Raw genomic sequence first — 18,838 nt, forward strand, 5'->3', positions numbered from 1 at the left:
TTGCAATCTTTTGTTCACCTCTGAAAATGCCATCCTGTCTTGCAACAATGGAGTGCCTTAGTGAGTGCTGCTAGCAGGAAATTTACAGCATGTCTGTTGTACTAAGGCTTGTGCTTGTGACCCAGTGTGGACTGAAGAAGCGGTGTGTTGAGTGAAACTTGTATCTGTGCTGATGGCTTTGTTGGGCATGTGCACAGCACATCATGGTACTTCCGCAAGTAAAACAACACGAGGAAATGCGAGTTTTTATCTTCTCCATTGCTCTGCACGAAATGGACTACACCAAAGTTACAACACCGCCAAGCATCTTGGCCGTGCAAAAACTGGGAAGCGACTATTGGTTGCTGCTTTGGCTCCTGTGTGCAGCCAAAAGCTTGTTCACAAACTCCTCCACATCAGGTTCCGCAACTGGCTGCACTGCAGGCCTGCACATCTTGTCAATGTCCTGAAAAGGCAGACACAAAGTAGTGGACGCCATTGGGGCATCAACTTAAAAACTACACACTGCTTGCTTTTGTGGAAGCAGCAGGCAATAACTCTGCCAGTAGAAAACTGGAGATGCTCCTCTAACTGCCTTTTTCACCCTCCTCCTGAACAACCGCACCAAACGTGCACTGTGTGCTGTCTTCAAGCAGCCGAGAGAGACTTAAGACAATGGTATGCCAGACTCTCTGGACTGCGAAAAAAAATTTGAGAATGCCAGCGAATGCAGACTGCTTGTACAACTGCCCTTTTCCAGGTGGATACCGCATTTACTGAACATATCCCATGAACCCCTCATATGGATTGCACGAACGTCCTAGACATAATTGCTACAGCATTTGTATTGAACGTTTCTTGAACTAATACTGCATTTGTGTGCTTTCCAGCTAAGTAAAAAAGCATTAATAGTGAAACCATCATGAAGCTGAGTAAATATCCTTACTGCCTGAGAATGCTGCAAATGTTACAGCTCTGCTTTGTAACCACAACAGAAAGCATACATGCATCCCACGATTTGATACAGTAGGTGATGTGACAGTGGAAGACTAAAATGTGGTATACTGTGCATATCATTTTGGCTAAACTAGTTTTTTTTTAAATATAAAATACTCGGAACTGAACGTTCAGTGCAACTAATTTATGCAAGCAATCTAGTGAAAAGATGAATCTGAAGTTAAGCCTGAGACAGTGTTAGTGTTCACCTACAACATGCAGCGTACATAGGTATTTTACGACCTAGCTTTTGACTACAAGTGAAAACTCATTGTTGCTAAAGCACAACACACTGCTCTGTGGTTCCTTTCCTGCAATAGTTTTGCTTTCGATAAGGCACTGTTGCCTGCATACAATTATTAATTCGGACATGATGAACGCACGAGGTGCTGTCACCTAAAGCTGGCTGGGCATGTCTGGATGACATTTTTAATTCCAACAGCAAAATTTTCCTTTCCAACAAAATACGTATCTTGTTTACAGAAAAGTCTCATGTTTAAAAACACTAGTATGTGGAAATTTAAAATTTTCTTGCATATCACCTTATAGAGAAACTGCTACATGACAACAGTGATTTACTGCACGCACAAGTAACTTGTTTTTTTTTTCTGAACAAAATACAATTGAAAAGAAGAAACTATCGATTTTCTTCTTTTTAAGCCAAAAAAAGACAAGGTGTAAAAAATGGGTGCAATTATGCATTTCACTGCAACTTCCTTTCTAAACAGCTTGTAAAGTTAGCTCAGTGAAACTTACTGTCACCATAGTTATGTACCTTTTCCGCAGGCATGCCAGTATTCATGTTAAAGAAAAAGACATCTCTGCTGTTTTCCAAAGTTACAGGCACTTGAGGTCACAGCTTCTTTCAACAGAATCATCAAGTTTAGCAGCGACGAACACCCCTTTGTTTACAATTATTGTGTTGAAAATGAAAATGAGTTCCATATCTCGGTAAAGTGAAGGTACGCTCCCGGAGAAAAATGCCAGAAATCATGTTGTGGCACACTTGCACAGACACAAAGTTCAGAAAAAAAAAAAACATACACATTCCGGAACATGAGTTGGATAAACAAAACATTTCGACATTCACAGGCTTCTTAATTTATATGTGCATCCAAATTAGTGCAAGTAGCATCTTCTAGCACTATGAGCAGAGCATTAAAAAAAAAAAGGAAAGGAAAGGTTTGCAGTTCCTTTTGATTTCACCCTTATTTCATATAAATTAGGAAGGATCTAGTCACGTGTAATTTCAGTTACTTTGCCGCTACTGCTGATGCCTGATGGACTCCGCTGAGAATGCTGATCTCACCCCAAGCCTAATGGGGCTATGCCAGGCCCATGAGAAGTGCTTGCATTGTCTTTTCTAGTGTCTTGCATCCAGTTTCGGTTTGTTTATCAGGAATCACCTCCAACTTACGTGAATATTCAACAAATCTAGCGCCTCAGTCTCTGCCAAATGTCTAAAAAGTGAGCTCACATTTACCTTATCATTCAGCAACACGAACGGCTTCTTGCAAGCAGCAGACAGGCGCTGGTCAATTTCTGCTTTCGCTGCCTTGAGGGTCTCCCTAGCAAAGCAAGGATTGAAACTTCTTGTGAAACCCTAACAGCTTAAAAATTGCAGGTGCACCAAAAGAATATCTGACGAACACATACTTTTTAACTTCTTGCAGGAAAGCTCGGAAACTCTCAATTTCTGACTGTAAGCACAGGCACAACAATCAAATGCTACAAAGATTTTCTTGCGTCACAGATCTGAACTACTTGTATGACTATGATAACTCGTGTAATGCGTAAATAGTCTGCCTGAACACAGACCTTGCAAATATAAAAAGTGTTAAACTAGAAACTGTTGCTGGTGTGTGTTGAAGAACACAGTGCCCTGAACGTGAATGCATACATGGCACAGCAGCAACTCATAAATAAAGCACCGGAAATGCAAGCACGTAAAATTTGCTGACTTTGAAAAACCTCCGCTATTCTTGGTGATCTCGCTGAACTTCCTGGACCAAGAATGTCCATGCAAAGGATAGTGCACACGGTTGTTTCAGTTAGTAAGGCAAGGTTATGAAAGTTATGCCTAAGTGTCAGCCTTGTTAAATGGAATACAGAAACTAACTTTTGTTCTTGCAGTCGTCGTAGTGTAGTCCTTAAGGCAGCCAAGTGCAGTTTCGCTGCTTCCAAAACCTGCTGAATACAGCCTTGATGGCAAAAGAGCACAGTTCAGTTCAGTAACCAACCAGTCACAACACTTTTTTTTTTTTACACACTTCCAAATAGCGACAGTACAACACCCCCCCATCCAACAAGCTGCATAATTATAACAAGCTTGATTTCAGCAAAAGCAGAAAGCAGGCAAACTGAGCACTATTGTTTTGTATGCAATGTATGTGAAACAGGAAACACATCCATTTTTGTGACAGCACAGTCGTGCTGCTACTTGTTATATCCACTCAAGAATTTTACAGCTATTCAAATGTGAAGCCTCTGGCCATTAACAATTTCTGAGAACAATGACACCTTGCATACTTCTTTTGTTCTTTTCACTTAACTTTCAACATGAACAACATTTGGCATGAATCAACAACAGCATCTTGTAATACTGGCACATGTAAGATGTAGTTTCACATCAGTCGCATTCACTGATGGGATAAAAGTAAAGCTTTACTGCAAAAAAAAGTATTTTTATGTGGAAAAAAACCTTTTCCTTGCCCTCTTTTGTAACCGCATGTAGTTAACTATGACTGGTCATCTTAAAATGCCAAACACCACAAGTTCTTGGATATTCTGTTTAAGCAAAGCAACTTGCCTTCCTTGTCCGATTGGGCTGACAACTTTTTGTTCAATTCAGTACAGTTCTTGAACATCCTTAAAAAAAAGACATTAAGAAGAACATACTGTAGCAACTAGACAAAAACCTGTGCTTTTATTGCGAAGCTCAGCGGAGGTGGCCAACGCCACAAAGCAGTACCGCACTCACCCAACAACATCCACAAGTCCGGACGAGCTCTGTAAAGAAAATTTGCCGGATTTTATAGGGGCTGCAACACTTGTGCATTCAACATAACCATACAGACTGACATACGAAAGCATAGCACGCGGGCTGCACTTTCACATAAAAAGAAAACATTGCAGGATTAAAATTCTGCTAATGAGTTATGCCTGTGGTGTGTGTATTGCAGCTGTGAGGTTAAGTTCATGCTGAAAACATCAGAAAGTCGTGTTAGCCTCAGTGTCAGCTGCAGTACCAAGGCAAGGTATAACAGCACACTCGTACTTACACCACTTTAGCAAGTGGACCAGCGTGCACAGCCAATTCCAGCTTCCTGACCCATGCCATGCATTCACAATGATCCTCATATTATTGAAGTATGCTCATTACAACATTAGCACTAAAGTACTTGCAACATTGCGAAAAGGTATTTACAACGTAGCATGTCTAGAATATTTCCTCAGTTAAAAAACAAAACAAAAAAAGACTTAACAACACTAAACAAACTTTTCGGCACCTACTCTGATTATATTTCTTTTTCGAGAGTACGACAGATGCCAGAACCACCCCAACATTACATTGTAAAGCTCTGTGTTTCAGTGCAGAACTAAAGCAGTAGCTACATTGAGGGGGCAAATTAGGCCTTTAAGCACTGCAGATGGCCTGCAAAACAAGCAATGAATTACTTACGAGAAATGTGGATTGCTTGTCAGTAAGTGATGACAGATCAATCACATGCTTGGACCTGCCAAGAGTCTCAACTGCTTCACTGATGCCTGCTACTGCTTTCTTCGTATCTCGTTCCTCAGCTCTCATTTTCCGGCAAAGCTATGATAAGAGCAAGATAAAAAAAACTACACATGCACGGAAGAGACTTAAGACAGCACGTAGATACTGCTTGTTTTTTTCCCCTTTTGACGCCTACAAATGGTTTGGTTTAAGGGGGTTTAATGTCCCAAAGCGACTCAGGCTATGAGGGACGCCGTAGTGGAGGGCTCCGGAAATTTCGACCACCTGGGGTTCTTTAACGTGCACTGACATCGCACAGCACACGGGCCTCTAGAATTTCACCTTCATCGAAATTCAGCCGCCGCAGCCGGGATCGAACCCGCGTCTTTTGGGTCAGCAGTCGAGCGCTGTAACCACTGAGCCACCGCGGAGGGGCTGACGCCTACAAATGGATCTACAGTCAACCCTTCAAAAAATTATGGCTGATTTGCGTAGTTCAGCAAAATTAATGCGAATTACGTGAGCTAGCATTTCGGTTTCACTTCAGTTCAAGTATTCAGATGCACTGTACACAGATGGCAGTTGTTCGGATAGCGATAATTAGTTAATGCTCATATATGCGCACTTGGTCATTCTCTACATCACATTCATAGATTCCTGGGAGTCCTCATACCACTCCTGGTATGCAGCAGTGGTGCAGCAGTTAAATGGTATGCCACTCCCCAGCAATGGCAGGGGCTGCCATCGACAGGGCTCGTGAAACCCAGGTTGCATTTCCCGAGCAACCTCTCACGACCAATCATTAACTGGATTGCTGCGGTGGGCTGTTTGCCCACAACCCGGTGACAAGTGGGCAACCTGCCAGGCGTATATTTACACACACACACACACATCAGGGCAGGTTATGCTCTGTGGCAGGTCTCAGACATACAGAAAAACAAACACACATCGGCTAAACTGCGGGAAATAGCCACTATAAATGCTAGTGCACTAAAAAACTTAGAAGACAGCATCTCTAAGCAAGAAGTCAAACAGAAATCAGAAAGGTCACCTAACCATCCCAATCAAACCTCCCAAAAGGCAGATGCTCGGGGAATGTGTGCGAATGCCCATGCTCATTTATTAATGTGCTACCATTAGAAGGGTCTATGCACGAAAAAATAGTGACTGCTGTCGCGCGTGACGCAGTGCAAACCTTGTCACGCCATCTCAACCTGCCCACCATAGCAAGTGGCAATTAAATTAATGACTAGGTCATGAGAGGTTGCTTCGGAAGAGCTGCCTGGGTCTCACAAGCCCCACTGGTGGCTGTGTTTGAAACAACCACCTGCCATCGCAGGGCAGTGACGCATCGCTGAACCACTGCACCAGTGCGCCAGGAGTGTTATGAGGACTTCCAGCGACCTATGAATGTAAAGCAGAGAATAACCAATTCCGCATATACGGGCATTTACCCATTAAGGCTACCACATCATACCCTTTAAGGCGGAGCTACTACAGAAAACGCTGACGAATTCAAATGACCGACCAGTTATCACCTAAGAAGTTTTTTTTTTTAGTGCTTGTTGGAATGCCAAAAAAAAAAAAAAGAGAGACTGACCTTCTCTAGCCTCACAAGAGTGTCATCCGATTCAAACCTGTCGAAAGAGAAAATGCAGAGATAAAGCCTAAATAACCTTTAAAATCATATAAACTTTTCAACAGGCTACCTCCTACAATAATGAACTCGCACATCTATACTTGACTAAAACAGAACACGATCAGGAAAAAAAAAAAGAACAAAACACTGACTCACCTCTGAACCTGAGCTTGCAAGTGTTTTATCGAAAGTTTCAAGTCTGACTGTTTCTTTTCCAATAAACTGCCAAGATTAAATTATGAAAAACGTGAGCATTAACAAAGGTTTGTAGGTATCAAAGATCACAAAACGAGCAAATGGAGGTTCACCTTTGCGGCTTCGCCTTTTCCGATTCAAAAGCATCCAATTCTTCCTGAAAAGCAGCATTCTGTGATCGTGTCTGAATCGTATCCTTCTTAATCATTTCTAATTTCCAAGCTGGACGCTTTGATGGAGAGAAGGGGCTACTGAAATGTAGTGAATCCTCCAGTGAATCCTCCAGTGAATCCTCCAGTTTGCGGTGAAGCACGAACATGGACAGGCTGGCAAGAAACTTGGAGCACTGCGGCGTTCCAGGCCGAAGCAGCAGCGCAGCGCTGAACTCTTGAATGTAAGGAGCTGCAAGCTCATCACCCTACAGGGACCAATCAGAACAGTACTGATCGCATGCTACTCACAGCAGCCATGCTCTATACTTCTACACATGCGACAAGACATGCCTTACAAGCAACCTGTGGGTTCTTTCATCACTGCTTTTAAAAGCTTTTCTTTTTCACAGTGCTTTTATGTCAGCGATAAACAGTACTACTATAAGGAAACACATTAGATTTTCTGAGTAATACTTCTGCCTCAGATTCCACGCTGACAACTGCAAAAGTGGAACTGTGCAAAAAAAAAAAACTGCCGGCAAAAGGACAAATTTTTCTTCTGTTTTCAGTCTGAGGATTCAACTCTGCTAAAAACAACTTTTCTCAAATGCACCTTAACAATGGTACCAAGTTCAGCAACCCTGCAATAGTACAACCTAATTACACGGAAAAAATTTTGCTGTGACATCAGAAATCCTTTCCAAGGTGACAGCCTTGCTATTTTGCAATTCTTTCAGTGCAGCTGAAGTCTCTCAAAGATGCCTTTTTTTTGTTTATTGAATTTACCAGTTCTCACTTTCATTATGGCAAATGTGACACACACAGTAGACACAGTTTGAAGTACAAGCACTGCCAGCACTTCATAAGTCCACTTTCTGATTAGCAACATCACCCACAGTTTATAAACTGTAGTCTCTACATTCTTTTATGATGATTCAGGTTCAATATAAAAGAAGGTGCCTGACAAGGCCATAAGCACAATGCCTAGCAAGTGCTTCAGAGTCCATTGAGACATTGTGACTGTCTCAATGATGATGCCCACCACAGAAAAGAACACTTTCAGGTAAAAGAAAGGAACCATTTCTGGTACATCAGGGAAGGATGATGGCTAGAGAGATGACTAATAGCACTGCACATACAAAAAAAGGTGGGTCAGTATTATTTAACAACATCTGCTAGTACTTGCCTGCAAAGTAGACATCCAATGTGTGATCTCTCCACGGAAGCATTTGTCCGACTCGCCAGTCTTTACTGGCCAGATATTCCTGCAAGGCCACATATAAGCAAGGTCAGCCAGGCGCTCACTGCAGCTGACCTGCAAGCCATATTATTTTGTTCAGGGAGAAAATTAAAAGGAATGACCTACTTCATCCTTGACTCCACAGCCTTCTTGTCATACGTGTAATAGAGGAAGTATAGCACTTGGCGAACAGTGGCTGGAGCTTGTCTGCCCCTGAAGTGCTCCCTGTTAGAAAAGCATAAAGCGGAAATCTATGCATAAGACTTGGAGACACTTAAGCTCAGTTTCAACATATGACGCGACAGTGTTAATCATTCACTTCAGCAGCCTGGGGTCCTCTTCGCGTGTAACTTAGCAGACATGGACACTACCGACCGTGGCAGGTGGCTGTTTCAAACACAGTCAGCGGTGAGGCTTGTGTGAGACTCAGGTTGCTTCCCGAGCAACCTGTCACGACCAATGATTAATTTAACTGCCACCTGCCACGGTCCGCAGTTTGCTCACAATCCGGTGAGCAGGTTGTGAGTACATTGCATGTTCACGGTACCTAGATGGGAGGTGGGACATCAGCTTTTCTTGACAAGGTGACGATGCCGGGGTTGTCACTGAATGGGGCCATTAACACTAATGCATTAATATCAAGTTAACGTCTGCAGTATCCAGTCATTACATGCAAGAATGAAATGGCCATAATATAACCCTACAACTCAAACTGAATATAAGATGGAATGGAACTAGACAGACAGCTCATGCACGTGTGTTTACATCATCCGTGATCCTATCAAGTAACCCCTTATAATTAAGATAATGCTGTTGGGCTTGTATACTACCCGAAGTTGCTGCAAGCCTGGGAAAGTTACACACATGTACCATAGCGGTCACTATGCTTTGCACACTACTGTCTCGTAAAAAACTGTTAGTACAGCAAGTCCTAAAGTAAAGCATCAGTCAAATGACATCCTTTGTGACCTAAAAGGTTGAAAGAAAAGGCACTTACGGTAGAAGCTTAGTGTCATCATATGGCTTGAAGTGCATAGCGTCAAGACAACCCAGCAAAAGATCCTCCATTCCTGTGTTAGCGGTGAAATAGCAGAATTGCATGCCAATGCTTAAACTGCAAAAAGTACACGAAGGAGAGGAGCATGGGTGTGCACAGAGGGGGCCTAGGGGACAGTGGCCATTTGACCCAACAAGTTTTACTACAGGGATAATCATCCGTGACGCAGGTTCTCTGGAAATGTAGGCTGCTAAAGGTATACGGATACACCACATGCGCCCAGACGCGTGCAGTGTGTCCGCGTGTGGTCTAAGTTTTAACGCGATAGCATTAAGGAGTTCGCGTTGCAGAAAATCCGGTGTCGTCGTCGGATGCGCTAGCTGTAAGCTTTGAAATGAGCGCCAAGGTTTTACGACATACAAAAGCGGATAATCCTACGAAACGCACAGCCTGCACCAGAACTTTGTACTAATACGGTTTTCTAGATCAAAACTTTGATGAGAAGAAAACGCGACGAACGCACGACGTCCGTTACCGAACAGCACTCTCCGTCCTGAGCACGAGATTGACGAGATGTATTTCCTACTTCGCAGTAGATAGTACACTATTCGCAGTTTCGCGGACCTGAACCAAGGCCTCTTGACCACCTGAACATCGAGAGAACAAACTCCGCAGAACTGCGCATGCGCGCCCAGAGAGTAGGTGGAAAGGAGGACGGTTGGCGGATGTGACGCCGAAGGGTTTTTCGGTTTTCTGTTTTTGCGGCATGTAGCTCTCGAACCCAGACGCCTAAAATTATGCCGAGGCCCGTCCGAGACCGAGGATGGCGCGCGTTTCAGAGAACGGGCGAACTCGTGTATGCTCCAGCGCCTCGTTGCGCTATCTGCGCTTTCGTTTCTCTCTCGTGAATCGGCCCGCTGCTGTTTTGGTAGATGCGAGCTCGGTGAATTTTGCTCTCAGTTCATGGTTTAGGCAGTCCTACCTTCAACCTTTTCCAGACTGAGGTGAGTGCTGTCAAAATAATTCATTGTGCACGCGCGATGTTGTTTCGTACTTGCCCGCCAACTAGATAAAAAGTGTTCGTCGTCGCTCTGTCATCGCCTTGTGGCTTGTTGAAAGAGCTGCTGCACGACTGCGCAAGTGTGTGACGGTCTCGATTATTAATGCGGCGTCTTCTGATGTAAATTTCGCGACATCGTGCGGGGGAAGGCGCGCGAGGAGACCGCGGAGTGGCGTCGATGAGGTCGTTTTTTCGCGCTTGAGAGGACTGTTGCATGTTTGCTACTGTGCACCTATCGATAGTCGGTTGCCTCTAACGAAGGTTTGTCTTTTTCAAGATTCATCTCCGGCGCTATGAAAGCGTCGGGATTGCCGACAGGTAGGTGGCGTTTACCTGTGCGGACCAGTTGTATGTTTTCCTTCCTTTTTCACGCGGTGCTGCAATGCAGGAGATAAGCTTCTTTGTGATACTTCCAAAGAGCGAAAGAAGGGGTTGCTGGCCAGCGGGGAGCCTAAGTTTAAATATGAGCTGGCTCAGTGTGAAAAAAAAACTGGCGTACCTCGGAGTGCCACGAACCTTCTGTACAGGATGAGACTGCAGTAATGCATTCATTGTGCTTATCCGCTCAGGCCCGTCACTGCCAAGTAACTCATGTGTAAGGCGACGGATGCCGCAAGGAATACGTGACTTCATTAGCCTTCAGCTAGCACTAGGTCGATGCCCATGGAAATATTTATCGTTTTACAACCGAAATAACTGCATTGGTATAATTCTCTGAGTTTGTTTAAACATTTGGGATGCCTGTCCCTACCATAGTTTCCCAACACTTGTTCTGTGTGCTCCAATGCATTCGAGGAAGCTATGGGAAAGATTTCCAGAAAAAAATAATGCATTCATAAGTAACAGGCAGTGCGTGCCTTTAAGCCGCTGCCAAGGGCACTGAGAGGGTATTCAGACAAACCAAAGATGACGCTGAGCCAGCATGTCTTTTGGAGGAGAGCTAGCAGCCGCTGTGTGGACTTCATGTGGCTATCAAGGGACAAGGCAGCAGCTGCTATAACCACTTTTCAGCGCAGTTCCATGCAAGCAGCATGTGCAGCACTTACTGTATCAGTGAATCCACTACACTGTTTTGTTTGTTGTAATTAATTGTTTTGGAAATGCACATCTAGTACATTTACGAAACAATTAATTCGTGTGTGTATCAACCAGCAGCTACCAATGTCGTTACTTTGTTTTTCTGCTGCAGCAGGAGCCCTCACTTGCTTTACTCAATTCTGGGAGCGAGTTTGTTGAATTCATCTGTGCAAACTGGCCGTGTTTGTAGCATTACTCTGATCTGCAGCATGCGCCTTTCCTTATTTGCAGATCCTTCCACCAGCTGGATTCTACCTTGACCTCATTACCACAGTGAGCTGAGATTGGTATGGCGTAATGCATACTTTCGCTGTTTCCACAGGTTCGGAGCGTGCTCCTGGTTAAGTTTTAAAAAGTTTGAATTTTTGAAAGCATGCCCGCAATGTATTTACTTTTATTGTGGGGTGCGTATTTTGGCACCTCCGCATTTATGGTACGCTGTTGTTTGAAAAGTTATTCTGAGCACTTTCGGCTACATGATTTGCAGAGAGAGAAGTTGGGCAAACACCAACGCACCTATGTAATTTGCCTACAGAATGAAAGCAGCAGATTTAGATCTGTACAAGTTTGTACTAGATTCATAAGCAGACAGTGTGCCGTATAGAACAAGCTATACACAGCCTCTTGTACATGTATAACAGCTATTGTTCTGTGGGAGCACCCTTTATGTGAAGCTGCTGTGGTGGCTCAGTGATTATTTTGCTCTGCTACTGACCTGAAAGATGCAGGTTTTCTAATGCCTAAAATTCCTAAAAAAAAGTCTTGTGTGGAAGCACTGTGCGATGTCAGTGCACGTTAGAGAACCCCAGGTGGTCGAAATTTCCGGAGCCCTTCACTACGGCGTCCCTCACAGCCTGAGTTGCTTTAGGACGTTAAACCTTCATAAACCATAAACCTTCATGTGCGGTGGTGTCCAAAACATAGCTTTGTTGAAGGTAACTTGGCATGTAATAGGCCACAGCTTCTTGCAATCACTTGAGAGCGTCTGTTGCAACTTGTATGAGGCAACATGCCCCCAGATCTGTCGCCGTTTATAGCAGTTACTTGGGTATACTAGAATTCAAGACAACCCTTCATCTGGTTGCCTTTGAGTCAGGTGCCCAAGTGGTTCAAAGTTGAAACTCTTAATGGACTACAGACACCTATTTTTAGTTGCATGTTTTCTTCTTGCAAATGATGCATTAGACATTGAACTTATGGATCACCACTTGCTTTCGCCTGCAACTGCTAAATAATTTATAACTGAATTTCTTATTTCATGTTGTTCTCGTTTCGGTTTTATCAACCGAACAATGGCGGTGACATGTAGTTGGCCTTTAGGTTGCGTCAGCAGGAAGAAACTTCATATACATGCTTTTACGTAGGTTTGATTCACTACAACACTTAAACCAGCCTGCTTCTAGAAATGGAATGGCAACAAATGACGTATCAGCAGTTGTATTGCCGTTTTTATCGTGTCTCACGTGACCTAGATACCAACTACACATCACAGCCATCGTTCAGTTGATGAAACCGAAACAACGTCGGGAAGAAATACAATTCTAAATTATTTACCGGTCATAGGCGAATGTCGCACGGTGGTACATGTATATTAATGTCTAATGCATCATTTGAAAGAAAACACGAAGCAAAAATTTGGTGTCTGTAGTATTTTAGGCACCCTGTGAAATACTCTTGTGGAAGTGGTACAGAGAGGAAAGGAAAGCCCACTGCATTGGCAGCATTTTTGCTGTTTTCCTTCATGCGTTTTCTCACCTGAACAGTTTTTCTGTAGGTAATGTGTTTTTCTGTAGAAACTTCTGTTTCTTCAAGTGAGGACTAAATTTATTGTAATATCTAATATTTTATTATTGTATTATTAGTGCATGATTTATATTGATGATTCTTCTTCCAAAACTCCAGGGCCTTATTTAGCTCTCTTAGGCTGTTGTACCATTCTTTAAATCTCTAGAGCTGGTTACCTGCTTCATGTTTTTGTGCTTTCTGTTGTATATTTCTGCTCTGTTAGCAAGAAAGATTAATCTCCATCAAAGTGCGCCCTCCCAAACAGAGTGGTGACATGCTCGGTTTATTAATACCCCTCCGTTTCTTCGTTATACTCCTGTGTACATGTAGGTCTTTGAGGAACTGAAGTTTTTGTGCATAGGTGAGTATATATAGTTTGGAATTGAGATGTGAACTTACAGTTGTAAACCACAATTCTCAATTTCGCAGTACATACACCATGACATGGTGCATGTACTTGTGTGGGATAAAGTAACACACCTGTCCCCTTTGTTTCAAACTGCATTTGATTTCCACTCTTTGGAGTGCAACTTTATTAAATCAAGCTCAGAATATAGAATGACATCAGCAGCTTTGTTAGCCGGGCCACCATCAATGCAGACAACAGTACCGTCGATACACCCAGCTCTGTGTGGCATTTGCGAGTGCACCGTAGTAAGCACAGTTAGAGTAGTTCTAGGCAGTGGTGGCGGCAACAAAGGCAGCACACTATTGGAGAGATCAGTTGCCAGTGCTGATCAGTGGCAGTCGTGGAAGTAAGCCAGAATCTTGAGCTTCTCTCAGCAGCAGTCCTAGTGGGCAGGTCGGTGCAGGCGTAAGTCATGAGCAGAAACAGGGCAGTCTGAAGTCCATAGTCACCACTCATGGGGAATGCTGGGACAGAAGAAGGTATCTGGGTTCACAGACATACTTTGGTGAGGAGTAGCTCAGCTGCAAAAGAGCAATGTCATTAGAGGGCAGGGACTGCGGAACTTTTTTGGGGGGTTGGGGGGCAGGACTTGGAGTTTGTTCAGTTATTTGTTTATTTATTCCATGTTTTACTAAAATTATTATTGAATTTTATTTACTTTTGGTTTTTACTCTTATATTTTACTGCTCAAAAATATATTTGTTATTGCATGTAAAACTTAAATTGAAATCGGCAGCTTTATAACCTTTTCCAACCTAGCGACCACTACGCTGGACATCAGAAAAAAAGCAATGAAAAAAATCAAACAAAGCTAAATCAAAACCAAAACCATTTCGATGGCTTCTGGAAGAGACGAGGAATATCTCCATCATGATAGTTCCTCTCTTGGCCGCATCTTTTTAGGAGGGCAGCTTCCACGAGCAGACCGCCACGCGCGACGTGCTCAAGCAAACAATTTCTTTTAAAGTTTCCTCTTCATCCAATTCAAATATATATATAAATTCTCGCAAGTGAATCAAATTTCATTTGAAACAATGTGGTTAAAAGTTTGCCCTAGTTGTGAGTAGTTTTTTCGCAATGTGATAATATTTTTATCTCCAATGTACTGGTCACTAGGATTTAATTGTTCGTATTGTTCTAATCCGTGCGCAAGCAAGTTACATTTGATTTTCAATATTGTTTGGTGCCAAAATTAAATAACTCCCACTATCGTTCGAGAAACACCCTGATGTGGATTTGTCGTCCAAGTAATATGCTTCTGAGCACCATTCGGTTGTTTTATTTGTAGGAAAGACTCTCACTAATGAGGAAATTAGGGAAATTTTGTTTGGAGACTACTCAAACCTTGATGTCAATTCGTACTCAGGCGGCAAAGCGGAAAAATTCCAACCACAGTCTGGGCTTCATAGTGAAGAAAGTAGCTACAATTCTTAAAGTGCAGATGAAAATGTGCTACTCCTAGGGCAACAAATAAATCCCAGTGTTCAGTATACTGGACATGGTTCTCCCTTGAAAACCGCTGTACTTACTGCCCTCGTAATTTGTTTACAAGCTTTTTAATAGCTTCTAACGAGATAAAACCACCACAAATTTTTGTGCTCGCCACAAAAATTCGGGATGAAAAGGGATAAAGATGTAGATGCAAGGAGTGATGAACTGCATTCGGAAAGTTTGCACATAGTCTGTGTGAGTTCTGCAGATCACGTTCATGAACAGGGGTCAGTAAATCAACTAGTACTGCAGGGATGTGATTGGTTGAGGATACTCAGATGAAATGCTTTATGACTGGCTATAAAGCAACTAGCTGAGCCGCGCTGTGCTTTACATTAATAATGTCCTAAAACTGAATGTCAGAAATCTCATCTGGGTGCATATATTAAGTTAGTCCTTAAGGTGTATTACAGTATATTTAAGAAAGTGATGAATACATGCATGATACAGTAAAATACAGTGAACATTCCAGTAACTTGCATAAACATTTCTTTCATAACAGCTATATATGAAAATCAAACTTTATTTGGCTGTTAGCACTCCCCTTCCCCCCCTTATATGAATGTGCCAGTCATGCCAAAATTAAATTTATTCATTCATTTACTTGGCCGTCATGTTCAAGAATGGGAAATGGGCACTTGCTGCTGGAGGAGTAAGGTAGAAATTGAAAGCTCCACCTTAAGGGTATGACGCGATGACTTGAACGTAGTGGGTTCTTTCCCATAAATGCAAAACATCATTCTCGACTTTACATTCATAGATCCCTGGGAGCCCTCATACCACTCCTGGTGCTGTGGTGCAGTGGTTAAGCGATGCACCACTGCTCTGCTATGGCAGGTGCTGTCACCGGTGGGACTTGAGCGACAAAGGTTGCTCTTCCTGAGCGACCAATCATTAATTTAACTGCCACCCGCCACGGTCACCAGAAAATCCGGTGTCAGCGTCGGCATTGTGTGTGAAAAACCGCGTGCATGGCTCGGGCAGGTGGTGCCCATAGAGCAACCTAGGAGGCAGGTGGGCCATCTTGGTCACGTGACCTTGAGGCGTCATCACAACCTGCCCACCAGATAGTGAGCAAACTGCCCATCGTGGCCGGTGGCAGTGAAATTAATGATCGGTCGCTCGGGGAGAGCAACATGGGGCTCACCACTGGCAGTACCTGTCATCGCAGGGCAGTGGTTCATCGCTCAACTGCTGCACCACTGCTCCAGGAGGGGCATGAGGAGTCCCAGGAGACCGATAACGCTATCGTGTCATACCCTTAGGGCCGAGATTAAGTGTCCCTTCCAATTTTTCTTATTCTAGGTCGTGGTCTAAATCTGCAATTCCTTCTGTTTCGGTTGCTATAAATTTTTATCAACTGCATAAAACCTGCATACTTTAATTGTGGCGGTCAGTGCTTCATCCACTACGCATTTCACTGTGCTAAACAAAAACTTATTCAAGTTGTCGGGAGGCATGGGTAACCACAAGGGGAAAGTTGCACTTCTACTGCCAGGGCAGCTGTCGTGGTGCTTCTGTGTGCTTGCAGGTCCAGATCAGCTTCTTCAAGCCCTTGTGCTGCACTGACAGCATCCAAGCAGGTTGTGTTCCTTCTGTCAAGGAGGATGTTGTTTTCTGAAAATGTTCTGCGAGGACTACAGCAATGCATCGATTGCTCCAATGATGACATACTGCGTGCAGCATGAGAAACCAAATGGCAATAGAAAGAGCACATACACATACCAGCACTGCCTCACAAGTTCAGGCTGCAGATATCATTTTGTCACAGCTACAAGACAGTGCTGGCACGCATATGTGTTTGTTCTATTGCTGTCTAATTTCTCACACTGTGCACAGTTTTATGTGCTGCCTCCAACTAGCCCAGCTTGCATTGCAACCTACATTCATGGCTGATAGGAGACTGTGCATGCAAGCTGCTGTTTACAGAAGTGGTATGCCTTGATATACAGGGTGCTCCGTATTTATCAGTCGGGGTTGTAAAAAAAATTCTCCTGCGCAAACTACTTATCTGTTTGAACTTGAGCACTGGCCATAATGTAGCTTATGATAGTCTGCATTTTTCAGTAATTGGTTTAAACATCAGAACTTGCTTGAATTGTCCGGAATCGGCAAAAAACTACAGTTCGTCTAGGTAAGCGGAGCAGCATATTTGACAGGCTGTGCCAACTGGGGTACTGCGAGACCTACTCCAGCTCCGAGCAGGGATATTGTTTGCCTCGCAGTTCACCAGATGGCAAAGCCTCTCAAATCGGCTATCCCGCTCGCCTCCATGAAAATTCCGCGCGCAGACGACTCCAGTCTTTCACCGATTCTTGGCAGTCCAGGCAAGTTCCGACGTTAAAGTATTTATCGGAAAACACAGATATCATAAGCTACCCTGTGGTCTGTGCTTTAGCAGAAATAGACCAGTGGTTTGCACAAGAGAATTTTTTTACAACCCTGACTGATAAATATGGAGCACCCTGTATATGGCGCCTGTACCATGCAGTGAATGCACTGGCACAAAGTACTGCAAAAAGCGACCTACATTAAGATGGTCATTTTTCTTTCCACGATTTCATTCCAGAGTGAAACAGTTATATTTTACTTCTGTTCTTGGAAAAAAAGGACACACAAACACACACACAAAAAAAAAAAACTCACGCAGTGGCTCAGTGGTTATGGTGCTTGGTGTCTAACCCGAAAGACGTGGGTTAAATCCTAGCTGTGGCAGTTCCATTTCAATGGAGGCGAGATGCTGGAATCCTGTGTACTGTGTGATGTGTCAATGCATGTTAAAAGACCCCGGGTGGTTAAACCCACAGCCCTTCCTCCACTATGGCATCCCTCATAGCCCGAGTCGCTTTGGAACGTTAACCCAATAAACCAGACCAAACCTGTTCTTGCAAAATGTGCTTCTAGTTCATCACTCTGATGCTTTCTGCTCTCATTTGGAACATAACACTGTACAGTGCTGTGATCGACAAGAAAAATGGCCTGTAGTTGACCTCCCGCTCTTGGCTTCCACTTACCAAATCCTGGCAAATCCTGCGGCTGATAGCAAGGGCCTTGACGAGTCGGAGAGTGCCGCTTCACGCATGCCTTTTCCGTGCCCCACTATTCGGCGGATCATGCGGGTGACATTGAGATCTGAGGTGCGGAGTGTCTACAGGGTGTGGGTGGGTTTTCCGTCATGTTGAACCCAGAGGACAAGGACCCGGATAAGCGGGCATTTCTCAATGAGATGGTCATGGCTTCGGAGGCAGATAGAGCCAGGTGACTTGTAGCGGGGTCCGTGTGTTCGAATCACTTCAGTTTTTTCCAGGGCTCGTTGCATGCCACTGCTGGTGACGAAATCCCCAACGGTTAGGATGGCTTTTTGAAGAGCCTCTTTCTTGGCTGCGAAGGAGCCCCATGTAGACCTTGAGGAAATATTGTCTGCATACATGGTGTAGCTGAGGTCCTGTTGAGCAGCTAGTTGGTGGAATAACTTTCGTTTGCATGCTCCGATTTCAATAATTCTTTTTGCTCTGGTCTCTGGAAAGCATGATGAATCTATTTAATATTAACTGGCACCGAGGAAATCATTGCGGTGCCCCTTTAATGCTGAGTGCAGATCTACATTATTAAAAGTTGTCTGTACTTCTTTTATGGAAAATGCATACAGATTTAATTGGCTTGCTATCATATTACTCCTATGGATTAATTGACTCCCATTGTGGTTATCTGTATGATCATGCCCTTGAGCCCTGGGGACCATCCTATCCACAGTGACTAGGTAGCTGGGATTGTAAACGCTGTTGTCATGACCCGTTGTCAAAAAGGCATGTTTCTTCCTGTTGGATTGCACATCAAAACCCATCGATGGAATGTTTGACATTTGAGTGGTGCACCTGGCAGAATTTAGCCTTGGAACATCTGTATATTTTGCTTAGAGTAGTTATTTTGCAAGCTCCCATAATGCATACCACAAACAGGCGTAAGTCTTGTCCCGCTAGGCATAAGTGGGCAACATTATGCAGGAAATGTCTATTGCTTGAAAAGTGCAAGTTTATTGGAGCAACACTGCGACTTGCAAGTTAGGCCTAATACAAATGGCACCACTAATTGAAAAA

The 18,838-nt window shown here is 43.7% G+C and overlaps 1 protein-coding gene and 1 long non-coding RNA gene across 9 annotated transcripts; one reads left to right on the forward strand and one right to left on the reverse strand.

Moving 5' to 3' along the window:
- Nucleotides 1–233: 233 nt before the first annotated feature.
- Nucleotides 234–9,629, reverse strand: LOC149351957 (uncharacterized). Of its 7 annotated transcripts, none has more exons than XM_089581175.1 (13): nucleotides 9,544–9,627; nucleotides 8,920–8,992; nucleotides 8,049–8,147; nucleotides 7,869–7,947; nucleotides 6,644–6,948; nucleotides 6,492–6,557; nucleotides 6,297–6,333; nucleotides 4,658–4,795; nucleotides 3,956–3,984; nucleotides 3,785–3,843; nucleotides 3,095–3,176; nucleotides 2,459–2,543; nucleotides 234–445 (listed from the first exon to the last, which is right to left on the reverse strand). In XM_089581175.1, exons 1-13 carry the CDS (start codon nucleotides 9,602–9,604, stop codon nucleotides 335–337), a joined length of 1,224 nt encoding a protein of 407 aa, XP_089437301.1. In that variant the 5' UTR covers nucleotides 9,605–9,627; the 3' UTR covers nucleotides 234–334. The 7 variants fall into 7 exon arrangements, with proteins under 7 accessions (XP_089437301.1, XP_089437302.1, XP_089437303.1 ...); XM_089581176.1 differs by having other exon boundaries at nucleotides 9,455–9,605; XM_089581177.1 differs by having other exon boundaries at nucleotides 9,443–9,598.
- LOC149351958 (uncharacterized) lies at nucleotides 4,987–17,634 on the forward strand. Of its 2 annotated transcripts, XR_016290668.1 has the most exons (4): nucleotides 4,987–9,923; nucleotides 11,288–11,343; nucleotides 13,172–13,202; nucleotides 16,273–17,634. It is a non-coding gene; the product is annotated as an uncharacterized LOC149351958 (long non-coding RNA). The 2 variants fall into 2 exon arrangements; XR_016290667.1 differs by lacking the exon at nucleotides 13,172–13,202 and having other exon boundaries at nucleotides 4,996–9,923.
- Nucleotides 17,635–18,838: the final 1,204 nt, after the last annotated feature.

Source organism: Amblyomma mixtum, chromosome 3 (genome assembly GCF_055824585.1).
Source record: "Amblyomma mixtum isolate Tamu chromosome 3, ASM5582458v1, whole genome shotgun sequence".
In the NCBI taxonomy this organism is placed as follows: domain Eukaryota; kingdom Metazoa; phylum Arthropoda; class Arachnida; order Ixodida; family Ixodidae; genus Amblyomma; species Amblyomma mixtum.